We start from the raw sequence: 17,439 nt of genomic DNA on the forward strand, positions 1-17,439 counted from the left end.
TTTTAGCCCCAATTTATAATTGAAGAAACCAAGGCAGGTTAAATAACTTGTCCAGTTAGTGAAAACAAAATTCATGCTTTTAACCAAAATTACCTACAGCCTTATCTCCCCCTCGCCAACTGAATCCATGTATTCATTAATATGCCACCTTATTCCAAAAACATGTTTAATGCAAGTTACTGAGGTGCATTATTTTTAAATGTTTTTAATCAGTAACAAATTTTTAAAAGAAAGAAGGAAAAGGTGTTGAGATGGAGACAAAATGTGAGTAATACAAAAAAAAATCTCCGTATTGCCAAAGAAGGCTCACGTACCTGGTCCATGTAGTTAGCATTTATGTAGTTAGCAGGGAGAGAGAAAGTTGATGGTCAGTTACACAATTTACTTTGTTCTTTAGATCAAGCCTGACCTTTTGCTCAAAATTGCCTCATTTTACAAAGGAAAGAACTGGGGCTCCGAAAGGGGAAGGGTTGCTCAGAGCCAGCTGGCCCCAGACCCCGGTCTTTCCATGGGAAACTGGGTTACCTATTTTCTTCATTGACTGAAATCATCTGTTAAAGAATATACTTAAAACTAAAATTTATTTAGCCTCTATGCTAAGTACTGCATATGGATGGGCTCACTTCGTCCTTAGAAAATCCTTAGAAATCACCGTAGTGTTTTAGAAATGAAATGGTTTTAAGGTATTATTCTCACACAGTAAGTTTATTTTGTAAATTTTATTTTTCAATTACAGTTGACATTCAATATTATTTTTTATTAGTTTTGGGTGCATGGCATAGTGGCTAGACAATCAGGTGCTTTACAAAGCAGTCCTCCTGGCGCCACGCATAGTTATTGGAATATTATTGACTATATCCCCTCTGCTGTACTTTCCACCCTCCTGACTCTTTTGTAACTGCCAGTCTTTACTTCTTAATCCCTTCACCTTTTTCACCCTGCCCCCCCCAACCCCCTCCCCCTGGCAACCCGCAGTCTGTTCTGTTCATCCGTGGGTCTGTTTCTTTACAGATAAAATATGGAGGGGGTGTTTTGCTGTTGAAACATTGCAGCTCCATCCTGGGCCATTTGGAAATGCACTCCCTTCCTTCTCTGCTGTCTTCCCCTTACTTTGCTCATTTCTCACAATTTCTAGAGAACTGGCCTCCCTTGAAGGTCAGCTCTTTTACACATAACTTGATACCAAAGAACATTGCGTTGTTAGTTAAACAAATACTGTTTACAATAATTGTGGGTAAGAGCTGATAAGGAGGATCTGAGAATATTCTGAATGGATCTGGAATGCCACACGCAGCGAGGTAAAATGGGGTCAGGGCTGCTGTGATCGCAGGGAGCTTAGATGGCCCTCGAATCAGCCCCACAGGATGGCTGCGAGGATGGAATGGGAGAACGGACAGGTGGGTGTCTCTTGCTCCTCCAGGCCATTCGGCCCCCTTCCTCCTGCTGTCCTCCATGGAACCTGACATCTGTGATCTACCCTACCAGGGTCTCCACATTCCCTGACTTCCCATTGGTTTGGTTAACAAGAAGTCTCAGCAGTTGATGGGTGGGGGCGGGGAGCGGGGAGAAAGGAGTGGGGTCAGCATATTTGTTCCTCTGCTTCCTCCTTGGGATGCTGCTGTGGGCTTCCTCTGTCCCTCACTAAAGGTCCTCTTCTCCAAGGGCAACCTTCTCCAGTGACCCCCTGCTTCCACATTCAAGTGACCACCCCCAGCCTGTCTGTCCAGGCCAGGGGGTGGTAAGTGCCCTTTCGCTGCTCTTTTCCTCTGTGCCACTTCCTGTGGTTCTCCTCAACGTGACTCATGCTATTTTCAAATAGTCCTTTTGTAAATAAGCCCTGCTTGAATTATCTTGATTCGAGTGTGACATGTTTGGTCCCTAACTGATATCTTATTCATCTTACGCACCTGACACAGAGCCAAGGAATAGGAGGTGGATGGTAACTGCTTATAAATGAAGGCTCTCTATAACTCTTTCTAACAGTATCTGTATGATTCTGTTATTTCCCACGGCAACGGCACGCCGCGACTTGGGGGAGTCATTGAAGACGCGCGCGCGCGCGCGCACACACACACACACACACACACTGCTGGGAGCAGGCACTTCCTTCAAAGTCACTGCAAGTAAACATATACTCCCATTGAAAATATGTGCTTTCATGCAAACGCAGCTTCAACCCCAGCCCTGTTTTCCTGATCCTCAGACCGCCTTCTTAAGCCCCTCGACCTAGGGAACCCACAGCTCCCTCTGCACATGTGTGCGCACACATTCCGCACCTTGCCGAATGGCGGGTATTCTGCCCGTTCCTTAGACTGGTGACCTCAGAGTGTCGGAGGATTCCAGAGAGAGTAAGGTCTGCAGGATCAGAGCCCTGGGAAGTACATCTGTCCATCTAACCCCGTGTAGAAGTTTCCTAGCCAGATCATCTGCCAGTGGAGGCAGGCCCAGAGGCAAACTCCGCAAAGGGCAGCGTGGAAGCCCCAGGCTTTCTCATCTGTGCCTCGCGGTCCCCTGGTTCCTGAACTGGCTCCTGCAATGGACCTGGGCATGTGGGGAGCCGGATGGTACAGGGAGCACTCAACAGACCCAAAAATAACAACCCAGCTTCTCTTCCCCTGAGAGTTTAAGAGGGAGGGGGACATCTATTCATTTCTGTCCAACTGTGACCTAAGACTGAATTATAATTTCCGCATGTCGCCCACACAGCAGACGACAGTGGATGAGAATGAACAATCATCTGGTACTGGGAGCAAGGCAGAAATAATATCCAAGTTGATTTCTCTTCCGCCAGCTTGCCTCTTTCAAATCCACGCAGCATGTTGCTGCTAGAATATATTTTTATTCTTTCTTCTTTAAAAACATTTTTTTATCCTTACCTGAGGACATTTTTTTATTGCTTTTAGAGAGAAAGAAAAGAAGGGGGTGGAGAGAGAGAGAGAGAGAGAAAGAGAGAGAGAGAGAGAGATTGATGTGAGAGGGAAACATCTATTGGCTGCCTTCTCATACACGCCCCAGTGGGGGATTGAACCCGCAACCTGGGCATGTGCTCTGAGCAGGAATCAAACCCATGACCTTTCAGCCTTCAGGAGAGTGCTCCAACCACCCGAGCCACAGCAGCCCAGGCCAGAAAATATTTTAAACACAAATTTGGCCTTCTCTCCTTGTTCAATGACATCTCTTCTGTCTACAGGTAGAATTCCCTTGTTGTCTTTTGTAACATGGCCCTTGCTGAGATTTACAACCTCTTTCAGTTTGCCTACCCCTTCGGTCATCCTTGCCCTCGCCAAGACCACACCCCCCTTATGCTCCACCCATGGTCAACTGATCACAGCTTTCCAGTACATTCTCTTTCTTGTGTTCCTCTACCTGAAAAGTATTTCTCTTATTTCTGCCCACTTGCTTTCCTTAAATGAAAACCCCAATTCATCTTCAAAGCTGAATCAGCCATTATTTCCTCTATGACAGTGCTTCCCAAACTTAAATGTGTATAGGATCCCCTGTGGATCTTGTTGAACAGTAGAATCTTATTCGGTGGGTCTCACGGTAAAGCTGGATAATTTGCGCATCTCACAATCCGTTCTTGCTACTGTTGCCGGTGCAGGGAGCGTGCTTTGAGTAGCATGTGTCATAACCTTGCCCTGTGGATAGTGAGATTCCATCGGTTTCTCCGGGGTCTTCTCTTCTCTGACCGTATTTCTGTTGTTGCTCTAATTGCTGCATTATATACAGTTTTAGTTCTACTTTCCCAACCAACCTGCAGTTCCTTAAAGGTAAAGACGTTGCCCTTTCTCATTTTGTTTCTGTAGCTCTCAACACAGCATGTCATAGGAACCTAGGAAGCATTTGATATTTACCTGTTGAGCAAATGTTGAAGCATGTCTGTGGAGCGTGGAACCATGCAACCATTTTTATTTAAGGAAAATTTGTGGTTGTTTGACATTTGGACAAATATGAAACCCAGGCCATACACACTGTAGTTATTAAAATGCACAGCTTTATTTGCTGGACCTAATGTTTAACTTTGTGTGCTTTATGAAGGGTAAGAGATATTTGTGATATTTTTATTGTGAACACTAGCAATGACTGTACACTAATAAATATCCAATCTATGCATATATAAATACATAGTCTCAAAAGGTACAAAAGGCAAAACCTACAAAATGCATTAGGAACCTTGCATAAGAGAATTTCCTGTGAACATGTGGCACCATTTTCAAAATGATTAAAAAAAACAAAACAGGCCGGAAGCCCATTTTTCAGGATAGAACAGTGGGAGGGAAACCATGTACATGCATTCAGCTAAGGCCCCTATGAATCTGCACTTGAACAAGAGAGTAACATGTGACGGAAGTTTTCTAAACCAGACCACAGAAATCAGTCAGTTCTGATGTTCTCCTTCTAGGCTGGATATTCCAGAAATCATCTCTAATTAATGATTCCAAAGGAGAATGTATAAAATGCCAGCAAGTACAGGGGGACGATTTTGGGTAAGTTGAGTAAGATCATCTTCTGAATGATGGAGTTTTATCTTGGGGCTCCCAGTTCACAATACTTGTAGTTAAAAGTTATGCACTTGAATCTCCAGCCAGTTAAAATATCACATGGTTTAGAAAAGAGCCGATTGCAACACCATCCAACAATCACTCCGCAAGTTTTATCTGAATGCTGTAGGAAAATTAACTCCCTTTTATATCAGGGAATGCCCTTCCCCACAAAGTGTCCAAGCAGACTACAGCCAGCCCGAGGCTGGAATAAAGAAAGCCTTTTATGCTTCTGCAGGAGAATCTTTCCAAGCTGCTTTGAGGCCCACCTAAATGGCTTCATGCGACATGACTCTGATATGTTGAGTGAATCAAAGGGTTAATTAACTTAGTCCAAACTCCTTACCTCTGACCAAGGGGAGGCTACAGAGAGGAAAGAGACAGTCTGATTCCAAGTTGGAGGCTACAATGCCAACCGCTACGGTCTATGCAGGCTGACATTGCTCTCTGCTGGTGCTTTTCAATGGTGACTTCCTCTGTCTTTTCCCTCTGCTGTATTTATTTCCTCTGCAATCAATTCCTTTTGTCTTTGGTAAAAGACAGTGTTGACTAGGAATACAAACTGTGCACTGGAGTCAGGCAGAGGTGGGCTAGAATCCTGGGCTCAATTCCTAGCTCTGCCACTTTGAGCAGGTGTCCTGGCTTTTTAAAGCCTCGGTTTTACTGTCTGTAAAGTGGGAATAGTAATACTATCTCACAAGGTTGGTGTGAACTCAGGATACACTGCAGAGAAGGCTTGTAGCTCAGGACACATTCACCTTGAGGTGCTAAAACAACAGTAGCCATCACTATGCATCTGAGGAGCACCCCACGTGGAACCTGGCTCAGTTTCCATCCAGGTGGTTTCCACAACAACAGACCCCTTGTTTCTCTCCCAGAATTTTGGGAGACTTAAAGTCTCAACCTTAAAGCTGCAAGTCTATAAGACTTAAAGCAGCTTCAGTTTCTCTGCAAGGCCCCCTTGCTCAACACAATCCCTCTGTTGTTGTTGGGAGAATGCAGAGAGGGGGCTGTTCCTCGGGGGGGGTGGCAGGGGACACGATGACAGAGTCGTCAGTCAGAGTTTGTGCTCAGAAGCAACCGTTTCCTCCTAGGATGCCCGCAGAAGCGTTCTGTACAGAAGGGGAGGCATAGTCGCCTGCCTGGCTTGGTACTAGAGGTGAGCATCAGCGTGGTAACAGCCTGAGGTCTTTCTCTGTATCAGGTGGTTGCCTACCACCAGAGGCCCTCTTTCTGCCCAGACCAGTTATCCAGGGCTCCAACTGTGGGACCGAAACTGTTCACCCGAGTCCATTAAGCTCCCTTCAAGGAGAAAGGTGGCAGTGTGCTCTGAGTGAAGACTCACAACGCCGGATATCCGGCCTCTGAGGTGAGCAGCTGCTCCGTCGTCGTCTGTGGCCGGAAGCTGTGGCCAACAGCATCACGATGGAGGAGCTTACTCTTTCAGACCTTAATTAATGCGCACTTCTGCTCAATAGGGAGTCATGCTCCTCAGTCTTCTTGTTCCATCCCTTGGGATTTTATGTTGCCAGGTCAAATGAAAAGTCCCTTGACCATTAACCCTAGACCCATGTTTAAAATAACAATAAAAATAACAATCCAGGGCCCTCTTCTGTCTCTCTCTTTCTCTAAGAAGAAGTGCAAGAAATGTTGCCTGAAAGCTGTCAGATTGAGGTTTGTGCACCGCCCGAGATAAGAGGCTGGAGGGAAGGTAGAGGGACGGCCGCCACTCTGGACCTGCTCTCAGTTCATTGGCTGAGGCTCGGGCCTGTGGCTGAGTGCCAGCCTCTGTGGCAGCCCAGGGACTGGCACCGCAGGCCAGCTGCCTCTGGGGAGTCCTGGGCTGGTGGCGGCTTTTAATGCTCTATGGAGGGAAGGTTTCTTCCCCTGCTCAGGATCTGCAGCTGCGTCTCTGCTAAAGTCCTGATTCTGCAAGTTCACCCAGTTGACTCAAGAGTCTGGAGAAAGGCGGCCGGTCTTCTGGTTTCTAGAGAGGGAAGAACAGAACTCTGAGTTCCTTGTATTTGTGTGTCATAGCTAATTCCAAAAGAAAACTAGAATTCAAGAGCAGTACCCTCTGCTGCTTTCAAATATTAAAATATGGTGCTAGGCCAATTGGACATCTATAGGCAATACAACGATTTTAGACATAGACTTTATACCCATCATGAAAATTAACTCAAAAGGATCACAGACCTAAATGTAAAATGAAAAACTGATAAAAATTCGAGAAGATAATCTAGGCCTTGCAATGAGTTTTTAGGTACAACACCAAAAGTATGATTCATAAAGGGAAAAACAACTGATGTTGAACTTTGTTATTATTAAAAACTTCTACTCTGTAACAGATATTGTTAAGAGAATGAAAAGACAAGCCATTGGCTGTGATAAAATATTTTCAAAATATATGTCTAATAAAGGACTTATATCCAAAATGTACAAAGAACTCTTAAAACTTAAAAGCAAGAAAAGCAAGAAAACAAAAGCCTGATTTAAAAATGGACAAAAGATCTAAATAAACACCTCCTTAAAGAAGATATACAAATGGCAAGTATGATGAAAATATGCGTAACATCCTATGTTAGTACGGAATTGCAAATTAAAACAAGCTACCATTTGTTTTAGAGATGTCACTATACACCTGTTAGAATGGCTAAAACCCAAAACACTGATGATGCCATTGCTGGTGAGGACGTGGAGCTACAAGAGCTCTCCCTGCTGGTGAGAATGCGAAATGGTACAACCACTTTGGAAGACAATCTGGTAGTTTCTTAAGCAGCTACACATAGTGTTATCCACATGATCCAGGAATTGCACTTCTGGATATTTACCCAGTTTGAGCTGAAACTTATGTTCATACAAAAACCTGCAAATGTTTATGACAGCTTTATTTGTGATTGCCAAAAATTGGAAGCAATTAAGATGTCCTCCAGTAGATAAATGAGTAAACAAACTGTGGTGTATCCATACAATGGGATAGTATTCAGAGATAAAAAGAAACAAGCAATCGAGCCACAAAAATATATGGAGGAATCTTAAACACGTATTGTTAAGTGAAAGAATTCAATCTGAAAAGGCTCCACACTATATGATTCCAACTATATAATATTATAGAAAAGGTAAAGCTCGGAAAATAAAAAGATCAATAGTTGCCAGGGGTTTGGGAGAAGGGGAGAAAGAATAAATAAATGTAGGTGAAGCATGGTGGATTTAGGGCAGTAAAACTATTCTGTATGATACTATATAGTGGATACTATATAGTGGTAGAAACCTATTATACATCTGTCAAAACTCATAGAACTGTACAATATACTACACTAGTGCAAAATATTATCAATAGGGGAGGAGGATATGAGAGAATTCTATACTATTTGCTCAATTTTTCTGTACATCTAAAACTTCTAAATAGAAAAGTTTGCTAAGTAAAAAAAAAAATGTGTTAATGTCAACTATTATAATTACCCTTGTGAAGTGGACTAGATTTGTTTTGTGCCCTGGTTTGTTTGTTTCTTTGTTTCTGGTTATAAAAGACCTATGAACGTAGGTCTATGGACTTACAAATCAAGCATTATTTCATTCTCTACCAGTAAGAAAGAGGAGGTTTAGAGAATTATCTAAGATTAATGACTAAGACAAGGCAAAGCTGAGACAAAACCCAAGTACTCTATAGTTTTTCAATTCTACCTTGTTGCCCTTCAATGATCTGAATTTGTATTAACTCCTTGTTTCAGCAACTTTCAACTTTGGTTGAAATTTACATTTTCCTAACTCACCAAAGGACATCTAAGGCTTGTGCCAGTGTGGTTCAAGGCAGAGCCTGCAACCCAGGCGTGGGATGACTGAGACGCCTGGGACAGGGCAGAGGCATTGGATTCCCTTTCTGAATTGTTGAACGAATAAAATGAACTCTAAGTCATTTTAATATTTCACAGCACAAGTGAACTTCTGATCCCCAATTTATACGACTAGCTTTATCTACATTCAGTGGTTTTACGATGTTACACAAATGATTTTATTTCTCTAAAAACATTGACATAGCTTCACCCACTCTTTTTCTCTCACAGTATATCGATGGCTTGTGACATTACGTAGCAAATCAAATGATATTTAAGGTCACTGCCAGGTCTTTTAGGGGTGGGGAGCCTCTCGAGTTAATAGACACTCAAAGTCACTTTCCTACTACTCTATTTTATTTGTCTCTGCTTACTCATCCTCTAAAGGGTTCCTTTCTCTAAGGAAGGGGGAAGACTCTGAAGCTGTAGGTTATAATGCAGTGGGAAACCACTTCCTTTACTGACCTCTTTCCAGCAATGATTCATGATCTGGTAGATATGCGAGGAGGCCAGCCGGGGCTTGTATAAACGAAATCCAGTAGTGATGTCTTCCACCACCTCTGAGTTGCTTCGGTTTTCATATGGGATTTTGCCTTCACTGAAGACTTCCCACATCAGCACACCTACAAGAAATGGGGAGCGCAGCACAGCTAATGATAATGTTCACAAATAGCAAACAAACAAATGTACACCTGGAAATCACAGACTCCTTGACATTAAGATCCAAGTCCCCATGACCTGAGGCTTATTAGGCCTCTCCTATTTCTAAAGAACAGAGATTCCCCACCTTCTTAGTGGGGAAGAATGCCAAACTCAGCCCTTTGTTATCTCTAACTCAAATGCTACAGATGATGTAAATAAGTGACATGAATGAGGTATAATAGGGACTAGCGAGATCTGTGGCAAACTGGAGATCAAAACTTCTGTCCTAATGGCACAGCTGCGATTTAGCTCCAGCAGGGTAGGCCACCTGGGAACGAGGGCTCAGGATGACCACATTTTCTGCTTTTTCGAAAGAAGTCATATCTTGAGAGTTTTGAAATATAAACTGAATTTGATTCTAAAAAAAATACTGTATAGATCAAGCAAAACACATCTTCAGGTTGTCCATTTCTGATAACCTGATTTAATCCCTTTTCTTCTTCCACCCAAAGTATACAGGTCACGCCCAAACCTTAGAATGCATGACAAAGTGCAATGGCCTGACTGCAGGCATTGAGCTCTCAGACCGCCCAGGCAGCTGTTTCTAAGGCTTACCGTTCCCTCCCCCCACCCCAAGTCTTGTCACCCTTTCTACTCCGCTTCTGTCAGCTAATGTCATCTTTGGACACTCCGCATGACACATCCCAGGCAGGGATGGACTTTAGCTGAACCCTCTCATTATAAGATGCAGCAGTAAATTCCCAGGCTGACAGTCTGTGGCAGAATAAACCCCTTTCAGAGTCAGAAGGAGAATGTGCCTAAGTGGCCACGGCTGCAAACATCTCTTGGTGGGACATCCGGCAGGGTGCAAGCGTGATGAGCTGCACCCCCCATACAGTGGGGTGCACACCAGCCCTGCCCTTTCTAGTTACACTGGAGGAGGGAGAATCTTCTGAGATTGTCCTAGTGCAATTTTATTTCTTCGAAGTTCATTCTGTAACTTAAATTTGGCTAACAAAGCCATAGCTAGGCCTGTTGAATAGGGGAACCATTTTAAGGAACGGTCCAGAAGGACTCAGAACTAACAAACCATTTTGTTGTTGAAAGTAGATATTCTAAAAGGCTAGAGAAGACTTTAAAACTAGTTATTCTCCTAAGAGATTTCATTAGTCAGCTTCTTCCTGGTTTTTAGTACTAGTCAATATTCTTGGCAAACCTTCCCTTTATAGAGAAAGGCAACATCAGACTCCAACTTGTTCCTACCTAAAGTATGATCCTTCTTGTAATTCAAAGCAAAGAGGTTGTCTGGTATATTTTTGTGCATCATGCTTTAGCTTAGGGTGTCGCGACAACTCCAGCAAGAATATTTAATACGTCCTACCATACCAACATCATTCACTCTGCCTCTTATTTGTGGCCATTTTCACTTATTAGAAATTCTAATTTCCAATCATTGCCTGCCAACGTCATTGCCTCCTGTTCGACCCGTTCTCTTTGAGCCAAGCCTTTGAACTCGCTGGTTCCTCTGTCAGGGACGCTGTTTCCTGAATCTTCCAATGGAAACAGCTCCCTCTCATCATTCAGATTTCTGCCCAAGAGTCACTTCCTCAGAGAGGCCATCCCAGATCACGTAATTTAAAACAGACTCCCTCTCCGTCCCAATCACCCCCTCTCCCATTACTTTGTTTTATTCATAGCACTTGCTTATCACTATCTGACTTTATCTTATAGACATGTTGATTAGCTTGTTTACATAATCTGTATCCTCCTAAAATTTAGCTAGGAGAGGAATCTTTCCTATCCTATCCACCACTGTATTGTGAGCACCAAGATTAGGCCCTGGCATATAGCAAATGGTCTATAGAGTGTTGTTGAATGAATAAGTAAATAGGTATTGAGGATTAAGTGTGGGAATATAATAATGGACAAAATTGGTCCTGGCCCTCAAGGAACTCATATTCTGATCTCCTGACTCCTCCAGCTTTTGATCTCACAGCAGCTGTCACCAGAATCCCGTCTCCACTCTCGTTTTTACCCTCCCCCATTTCAAAGATCTTTAAGAACAAATACAATAATGAGGACCCCTTCATGCAGACTACCAGTGGCACTCCCTCACCACCCGGAGTTCAAGGGCCGGTAGACCGAGATCATGTGGGTATGGGGCCAGGATGACACTCACCAAAGGACCACACATCCGACTTGCTACTATAGCGACTGAAGGAGAAGACTTCCGGGGATGCCCACTTCACCGGGAACTTGGTGCCTGTGGAGCTGGTGTATTGATCATCAAGGACAAACCTGGGAGAGAGTGGAGAATGTCGAATGATCAGAGGGCCTGAGCCCCATCCTTGAGGCTTGGTTGGGGGACACCCCATCCCCATTTTACCTTGTCATCCCGAAGTCCGACACCTTGATGACTTGGTTTTCTCCCACTAAACAATTTCGGGCAGCCTGGAGAAGAGATAGAACGACAAAAGGGCAGATAATCAGTAATTAAGGAGTCGCCCACAACTGTGGTCCTTTATTTTCCTCTGTGCTGTGGTACAGGGGCGCTGAGGTGCTTTACAAATGTTAATTAGGCTTCATAAGCACCTGCTGGAAGTCAGCTAGAAAGTGGAGTGTAAGATCCTTTATCAGGATGAGTAAATTTGGTCTTTTATCTTCATTTCTGGAATCCTAATTAGAAGAGAAATCCGCAGTGTTGTTTAATGGGTGATATGCTCTAATCTAATGCAACCTGATGCGATAAGAAATGTTCACGTTAGGGCTGATGGGAAGAGGCTGTCGCCCATTTGACTAAAATAGGAATATTCTGAGGTTGCTAATCCTCTTACAACTCTTTCTCAATCGGGAGAGTACCTCGTCCCCAGTTACTATCACAGAACGTTGCATTGGAAGAGCCCTTAGTGATAAAAGACTCCAGAGTCTCAAATTTTCACGTGCCTACAGTCCCATGGCAGGACATGTTAAAATAAACATTCCCGAGCCCCGGCCCCCAGAGCTGCTGCGGATAGCTTTAGGGTCGCCCCAATGTGATTCTAGCAGCTCCAGGGATAACACTTCAAGAAAAACTGCTTGTTTGAAAACTTCCCTCATTTTGCCAGGAGGCCCCAGGGAGGTGAAGAGAGGCTGTTGGTTTCATTTTCAAGGAATGTAGACAGACTCCTAGAGTTAAAGTTAGAGGTGGGGCTGGGACGGGAGCCCAGATCTAAATCCTCATGAAACACTTGCCCTCTCGGACACCCCAAAGGGGGCAGAGGAAGAAGGAAGTTGGGAGGGAAAGGCAGGCAGCCTTGACTTGCTATAGATTAACGCATCCCCAGTCGTGGGAGCTCTACTGTTCAGGGCCCTTCCTCCTGAGCCCGCAGGTGGCTGCCCTGCAACCTCTTACCAGGTCTCTGTGGATGACACACGCCTCCTCCAGGTAGGCCATGCCCTCGCACACGTCCAGGCACATGCCCAGCAGGGTCTCCGCAGCGAAGAGCCCCCGCTGGCTGCGCAGGTAATCGGACAGGCAGCCGTGCTCCATGAACTCAAACACGAGACAGATGGGGGCCTGCTCCAGGCACACCCCATACAGCTGGACCAGTTTGGGGTGCGAGAGTTTCCTGGAGGAAAAGGTGACAGTGAGACGGTCCGAACTCAGTCTCTGCAAAATGTACCCCACCCCAACAAAAACAAAGACATGTCCTCTGAGCCTAAACCGGAAGGATGGCAGGGAGTCAGCCGCTTTGCGTGAGGATGAATGGCGTGTTGTGAACCAGAGGAGAGATGGGTAGGAGATGAGACTCCTAAGTGGGCAAGGGCCAGGCCATGACACACCTTCCAGTCCACAGTGAGAGTGTGATTTTATTCCCCGGGCCACAGGGAGCCATTGCTGGGTTTGAGCAGAGCGCAGGCACAGCATGGCATCAGAGTGCTACTTAGAGAACACAGTGCAGAGCGTTCCCCCCAGGCATCCGCGCATGCCCGCGTGTGGACCACTCACATCATGACTTCAGCCTCCTCTATGAAGTCCTCTTCTGACATAGCTCCTTCCTGAATGGTTTTGATGGCCACCTTGTCCTTGTTGAGCCAGTAGCCAAGATGCACCAATCCGAACTGCCCGCTGCCAATCTCCTGCACAAAAGTGAGCTCCGAGGGATGGATCACCCATTTCCCTGGAGGAGACAGGGGGTTTCCCAGGGTTGGTAAGCAATAGATAGGAGGTAGTGGCTACCAGAAGATTGTATAGCCCTCCCTAGAATGTTAGCCTATCATTAATACAACCCCAAAATGGCAAATCTTATAAGTCCTAGATCTAGAGCTATCACAGATAGATAAAATGATCTTTTTTCCAAATAACAACATAGGATATGCATTTAAAACCATGAAAAATGTATGTGGGGGAGATTACATGGAAAGAGGAAGGAGAATGGCATTAAACAAGATATTAAAGAAAGCAAATGAAAGGGTTCTTGTAAGGTCCCAACCATTTTCTATACGTGGTTGAAAAATCATTATTGTCATTTTTTTCACACAGAGGAAATTTCATTTAATCAAATTTCATTTAAGGTGATCGTTCATTCACTCTCGATTTAACCATCAAGAGCACCCATTCTGTACACAGCACTCTGCTAGGCCTCAGCAGGGGTGGGAGCTAAGGAATTGGATTTGAAAAGACCAGGACAGAGGGGCCAGCCAGTACAGTGTCTGGCACCCGGTAGGCTCTCAATAAGTGTTCGATAAACAAATAAAAGGGATCTGAGTCACAATTTTCACACTGGCAAAGATGATTGGGTTCATAAATTAATCTCTGACATCCTACCCAGCATGGATACATTGGGATTCTACAGTTATTAGAATAACTTTATTTTCAGGAGACTAAAAGGCGCTTTCCTTTCCTGACACTTGGTCTAGTGCCACAGACAGCTCGATGTCTACCTCTGAGGCAGAGACTCGACAGGAAACATCCCTGAGTACCTACTGTGTATCAGACATGATGCTTGTTAGGAATGGGAGCTCATAGTAAGGAAAGCAGTACCATCTAACCACCTGGGTCAAAATCGTCTCGGGCACTTGTTTAAAATGCAGACTCCAGAACCCCTCCATCAGGGATTGTTTGGTAAGTGTTGGGGGGCGTCCAGGAGTCAACATTTTGAATAGGCACCCCATGTGACTTGAATGCATGCTGAGGTTTGAGAACCACTGATGTGGGAGATACCGAATGAAAATTACACAGCCTTCTCAGCCAGCACGGTTTGGACAAGGGGATGCAAAGTCATTGCCTTTGGGCTCCAGGCAGATATCACAAGTGGGTGAAGCAGTCCCACAGGACAAGAATGGGTAGTAGGGCCTGTGACACTGGAGATTCACGCCCCTGCTAATGGCCTTCAAAAAAATATTTCACACAATGCAAACAAACCCTTCTGGATGCTGTCAGCTTACAGCCCTTGCAATGGACCTGAACCCGACTAGATAATACAAATTTCTAGAAAAAAGGGCAGGGACACAGTACTAAGGCATTGTCACCTGGTATTTTTCTAATAGCATTTAGTAGAGTGCTCTGTACAAAGTAGGTATTCAGTAATCACTTCATTGATGAATACTTAACTAAAACCAATAGACATTGATTTGGCCAAGATAAATGTTCTCCTATAGATAACTCTTTTTCTCACGTAAGTGTTTATTTGTACACACCCTCTACACATATACAGTGTACCTGTTCTAGTGGTCATTGTAAGTCTGGGAAAGAATTAGGTTCACAGAAAGTCCATTCGGATTTGTCCCAGACCTTTAGAGATGTGAGTTTTAGTGCAAACGTCTAACATCCCTGAAGGTGCTGCTCACCGTATCTCAGCCCTGCTGTGACGGGGGCCTTCTGTCTCCAGGAACAAACCGGGTAGCGAAGCCGAGTGACCAGGCCTGGGTTGATTAAAAAGCAAAAGGCTGTGGTTAGAGCCTGACAGTACCCACCATCCTAGTTAAACCACCAGGAGGAAATCAAACCCAAAGCCCAGTCACTGATATCACACCCTCTCTGAGAAGAGCCAGGAACAGGTGGGCAGGTGGTGAAATTCCACGCTTCCTACTGCAGAATTTGCTAATGGAAAATACATACTATAAACCAATATTTGGCATCCCTTTCTGTTTGTATATTTAATTATTACATAAGGTCATCTTGTTTGACATGAAGAAACCAGGCTGGGCACCTGTCACTTTTCTCCAAGTTCCTGTGAGAGGGGCCCCCCGTCCTTGAGGACTCACCGCCTCCGTTGTGCTGGTGATAGTTGATGAGGAGAGGGATGGAATCAAACACATACTTCTCAGCCACATAGTATCGCTTGGGGTTGTCATTTGTTTCTTTGATGTGATAGTGCTTTATACAGGGGTTGTTCTCACTTAAACAAATAAAACACAAATGCAGTGATTAAGAAGAAATGTTTAGGCACAGAAACACCGACTGGTGTCAGACTCCTGGTAGCTTTGCTTTTCACCCTCTCACGAGGACGACTGATGTATTTCAGCCTGTGTCGGTGTTGACAGATTGGCCCTGGACACTGCACTAAGGACTCGGAGGCTGCTTGGGGACCCAGTTAGAGTCAGTGCTGTGATGTTTCTTCCACAGCCACTAAGTGGGGAGCGGTCTCTTATGGGCTGCATGTTTGCCTTCCCTGCTCCTGCTCTGTGGATTTAACTCATTATCAGCATGTGCTCAGGAAGCATCTCAGGCTCCTTCGCACCAATTTGATGTGTGCAGCAGAGTGAACAGAGCAGCCGTGGCTGCTGTCCTCAGAAAGGCCTGCTTCCAAGGCTGGCCCTTGGCTGGTGTCTGGGCGCTTGGATTCGGGGAGGATTCTCACCATTCTCTAACGATTGCGGGTGGTTCCTGGTGCCTACATTGTTTGTCTAAACAAGGTGGCTCTGCCCACTGCCTGCTTTTCTTCTGGGAGCCTGGAATTTTGCTCCGTGTCCAGCAGAGCCTGCCTAGGTGGCCAGCCCCCTGTGAAAACCTTGGGCGCTGAGTCTCTCATGAACTTCTCTGGTAAACGTCACTCTGCCCTGAAGAATTCAGCCTGTCCTGTGTGACTCTGCTGGGAAAGGACCCTTGGAAGCTCGTGTTTGCTTTTCGCTGGATTTTGCCCCCTGTGCCTTTTCACTTTGCTGATTTTGCTTGATTCCTTTTGCTGTCATAAATCTCACCCTTGAGTACGACTGCATGCTGAATCCTGTGAGTCTTCCCAGTGAATCGCCAAACCTGGGGGCGATCTGGGGGACCCCGTACAGCTTTAGTTCTCACTTCCTCTCCATCCCGTCTCATGGAGTGGCAAGTCGCTCTCGTCACTGTGAGGTGCACAGCATTCTTTTCCATCCCTGGACAGCACCCTTCCTCTTTGTCTCGTGTCTGAACCCTGGATCTCGCGCTGAGTCTTGCTCACATCCTCCATCCTCCCCAAGACCCTTAATAATTATTTTTCTCTCTCTTAATTCATCCTTCACTTTGGTCATTCCCAAACTTCTTATTCTTCCTAATTTTCTAATTAGAAGAGGATTTGACATCATTTTACGAAGATGGACGCTGAGGTCCTGACAGTGACGTCCATGCAGTGAGCGTCTCACTGGCAGCTGGAGGAAGCATGATGGGGCTGGACCACTCCATCTCCATTGCCTCCGGGAGGTGCCAGCAGCTCTTTGAGCCTCAGTTTCTTCTTTGCAAAAGGAGCACAGAAACACCTACCTTGAGGGCTTATTAGGATTGGAATGGTTTCTAAAGTTCTGGCACATAGTAAGGACTCAGTAGATGGTAGATAGGTAGCTGTATTAGCAGAGCAAGAACTAGAATTCATATCTTCTTGCTTCCAGCCAAAACAATCTTTTTTATTTTTCTATGTAACTAATTATGAACTCACCAAATACAGAGCCAGGTATTTTAGTTCTTCATAGCTCTGCACTCAGGGGTGCTAATTGGGAAAAGAACCTGGCCTCCAGTCCCTGCTCTGTCTACTTGCCAGCTAAGTGGCCAGTTATGTCCTTAATCTCTCTGGCCTTGACACTCTCAGGGGGATCAGAGAAAACACACCGTTCCCAGTGACCCCTTGACCTCTTGCTCTGCTGACGTTGCTGTGTGTGTCCCTTCCCTGCCCCCTTCAGGACTGTTTCTCCCCATGCGGATGGGTGAGTGAGCACCATACCTTACGATGGCTTTGGTGAAGACAGACAAGGTGTACGTTCCTGGAGTCCTGGAATCTCGTACCATGAAGGCTCCTTCTTTGCCCTGGAATGGTTAGAAAGAATGGAAGCTTAGCGATCCTAGAAAACCAGGCTCATGTGATCAGCTTGTGAACTTTCTTGCTCCTGAACAGGGGGAATTCTGTAGGCCAGCCTTGCATAGAGCAGACTTTCAGCAATCATAGCCACCATTTTATATATCCATTCAATAGATA

At 45.1% G+C, this 17,439-nt stretch overlaps 1 protein-coding gene across 2 annotated transcripts in view; it reads right to left on the bottom strand.

Annotated features, from left to right (window-relative positions):
- Positions 1-6,456: 6,456 nt before the first annotated feature.
- Positions 6,457-17,439, bottom strand: part of ITK (IL2 inducible T cell kinase) — a 51,005-nt gene continuing 40,022 nt past the window's right edge. For both annotated transcript variants that reach the window (XM_054567896.1, XM_054567897.1), the window contains exons 9-17: positions 17,188-17,270; positions 15,263-15,396; positions 14,846-14,920; positions 13,005-13,176; positions 12,408-12,624; positions 11,403-11,467; positions 11,196-11,314; positions 8,840-8,997; positions 6,457-6,528 (exon numbers count right to left, since the gene is read on the bottom strand). In XM_054567896.1, the coding sequence (XP_054423871.1) occupies positions 6,457-6,528; positions 8,840-8,997; positions 11,196-11,314; positions 11,403-11,467; positions 12,408-12,624; positions 13,005-13,176; positions 14,846-14,920; positions 15,263-15,396; positions 17,188-17,270 (1,095 nt within the window). The remainder of the gene's footprint in view (positions 6,529-8,839; positions 8,998-11,195; positions 11,315-11,402; positions 11,468-12,407; positions 12,625-13,004; positions 13,177-14,845; positions 14,921-15,262; positions 15,397-17,187; positions 17,271-17,439) is intronic.

Source organism: Pteronotus mesoamericanus, unplaced genomic scaffold (assembly GCF_021234165.1).
Source record: "Pteronotus mesoamericanus isolate MK-2021 breed Mesoamerican mustached bat unplaced genomic scaffold, CSHL_Meso_final contig_2, whole genome shotgun sequence".
Lineage (NCBI taxonomy): Eukaryota > Metazoa > Chordata > Mammalia > Chiroptera > Mormoopidae > Pteronotus > Pteronotus mesoamericanus.